The 2,325-nt window shown below is 60.5% G+C and overlaps 1 protein-coding gene across 1 annotated transcript; it reads right to left on the bottom strand.

Moving 5' to 3' along the window:
• Window positions 1-223: 223 nt before the first annotated feature.
• On the bottom strand, window positions 224-2,023 carry LOC123255659 (R3H domain-containing protein 2-like). The gene is made up of 4 exons (XM_044684416.1): window positions 1,690-2,023; window positions 997-1,141; window positions 672-769; window positions 224-463 (listed from the first exon to the last, which is right to left on the bottom strand). Exons 1-4 carry the CDS (start codon window positions 1,834-1,836, stop codon window positions 224-226), a joined length of 630 nt encoding a protein of 209 aa, XP_044540351.1. The 5' UTR covers window positions 1,837-2,023.
• Between the last annotated feature and the right edge of the window lie 302 nt (window positions 2,024-2,325).

Raw genomic sequence — 2,325 nt, 5'->3', positions numbered from 1 at the left:
GATCCAACTGACCCAGTCCATATGCACTGTCCCCAGAAGCCCCAAGGCCCTCCGCTTCACCCCCCACCTCCCTTCCTCCTCTCCTCCAGCTTAACTAGGGAAGGCCTGCACAGGAGCCCAGCTTCAGGGAAGCTTCGGGAGCTTCTTTTTGGTTCCCTTCGGACACTCTGGGGCTCTCCGGGCAGAGGTGGACAGCCCGCACCTCCATACACACCGGCCGCTCTTAAAGGAGGAAGGCCACTCTGTTGGGCCGCTCCTCAGCCTCTCCTGGCAGCCAGGCAAAGAGGGACGCCGAGACCCTGCGCCTGTCCCGTCTCCTCCCTCCTCCCGGGAGCCTGGAGGCCGGGGGCCCTCGGGGCCGGCTGCACAGACACTCACCGACATCGGCCGTCCCCAGGTCGGTGGAGGCAGATTTGAGGGCCTGCCTCTTCCCCCGGTTTCCGTGCTTTATTCCAGTCTGTCCCTTCAACATGAAAAAGCCAATCGGCATTTCAGGCAGACGGCTGCCCCCACCCCCACCCCACCCCCGCGTTCTCGGGGCCAAAGGATCAGCACCCCATTCTGAAGACCTCACAACCAGCCTGAGTCATGAAGGCGGCCCCAAGACCCTTCTAGCCCCCCCCCCCCCATCTCCGAGCACAGGGAGGGTAAGGGAGGAAAAGCGAACCCACCTGGTGTGCTGAGTAAGTCGACTGGCCATGGAGCAGGGGTGGACAGATGGACAGATTGTACTGTAACGGCTGGCCCAGGAGAGAGTAGCGCCCATCACCTGGAGGCAGGAAGAGCACATTTTCTGGAGGCTTAAAGGAGGGGGGGTGACATCTGCTGTGACTTCCATGGGAGTTCGAAGCATTTGCAGAAAGCGGGGGCCAGCAGGGGCTGACCCCACTCCCAGAGTCCCTGAAGGAGGCAGGGCACTAAGATTGGACCCCTGGAGCGCTTCCCGGCCCGTGACTGGGAGAGAAGGAGAGCTGAAGCCCACACCCTGCTCCTTACCCTGAGCCGGGCCAACAGGTCGGGGGAACTGTGTGAGGACAGGAAGAGGGCCGAGTCCTGTGCAGACGCTGCTGAGGCTGGTGACCGGAGAAGGAGTTGGGGACTGAGTGGGAGATGTGAGAGGGCTGTTCATCTGGGTGTTGGCCTGTGGGGGAAACACAGCATGTCCCGCAGCGGCCCAAGGCCAAAGCCTGCCTCCAAGGCCAGCCTCAGGCAGAAGGGCCTCCCTAGGATGCCCAGCAGCTCCATCTCGGTACCTCCTGAGCCCTCAGCCATTCATTCATGTCCCACTTAATGTCTTTCTGGTCTCATGAATGGCCACAGGCTCAAACACTTAGAAGCCGCCCAGCCCAACCTTCCTACAGCACAGGGGAGGAAACGGAGGCCTGGAGGATTCCTGTTGGAGGCTCTGTGGTGGGCCCAGAGAAGCCAAGCTGGGATTGGACTCCAAACCCAGGCTCTCTTGCTGGGCTGGGCTGGCCTGCTCAGGTTTCTAGGAACCATGTAAACAGTCCATTGGCCAAAAGGTCCCAGTGGGGTCTCGTGCCTTTATGAATCAGGGCTTTTAAAGCACACTTAATTTAGTGTATCTCTGGGGAAGAACCGTCTGTGCAAGGTCGCCCCAACATCTGCTCTTGGCCGGGAAAGGGGAAACAGCCTCCCTCCCCCTGGGAGCCTGGGCCGGCACCTCACCTGGGGACTGCTCTCAGGGTTATACAGATCTCCAGGCTTCTGCCCCCGCTGGTCCATGCTGTAGTATTTACAGTGACTCCACTGGACCATCGACGGGGTCTGTGGGGCCTGGGAACCATTGGGAACACTGGGAACATTCAGCTGCATGACCACCACACCTGGTCCAGATGGTGACACTCCTAAGACAGGGAAAGCAAGTGGGTACCGAGGAGAAGCGCCCTGCTAGGCCTGCTAACCACCCCGGAGAGGAGAGCCAAGCCACTGCGGCCCCAGGGCTGCTCCCACACCAGAGAGCCCATGGGATGCTGAGCCATTCTGAGCCCTCCTCCCTGGCTGCACTCGTCCTGGAACTCGGTGCTGATGGGGAGCATGAGGGCCCCGAGGAGGAAGAGGTTCTACCGTATGCAACAACAGAGGGATGTGAGTGCCCAAACCGCCACAGGCGGCACAATGGCAGATGTCGCTTCAGGGGCCTTCAGACATTCTGGACACGTCCAAGGACGTCCACTAGAAATACAGCTCCCTATGTGGACCTTTCAGACGCTGCTCTAGCCACCTGGAAGCTCCCTCCTGTATGTCCTACAGTGTGGGGCACAGAGCCTAGCCAACTACTCCATGCACCCCACTAAGAAGGGC

Source organism: Gracilinanus agilis, unplaced genomic scaffold, assembly GCF_016433145.1.
Source record: "Gracilinanus agilis isolate LMUSP501 unplaced genomic scaffold, AgileGrace unplaced_scaffold49757, whole genome shotgun sequence".
Lineage (NCBI taxonomy): Eukaryota > Metazoa > Chordata > Mammalia > Didelphimorphia > Didelphidae > Gracilinanus > Gracilinanus agilis.
Note: the sequence above shows the minus strand (reverse complement) of the source record. Positions and strands in the feature narration are given on the sequence as shown.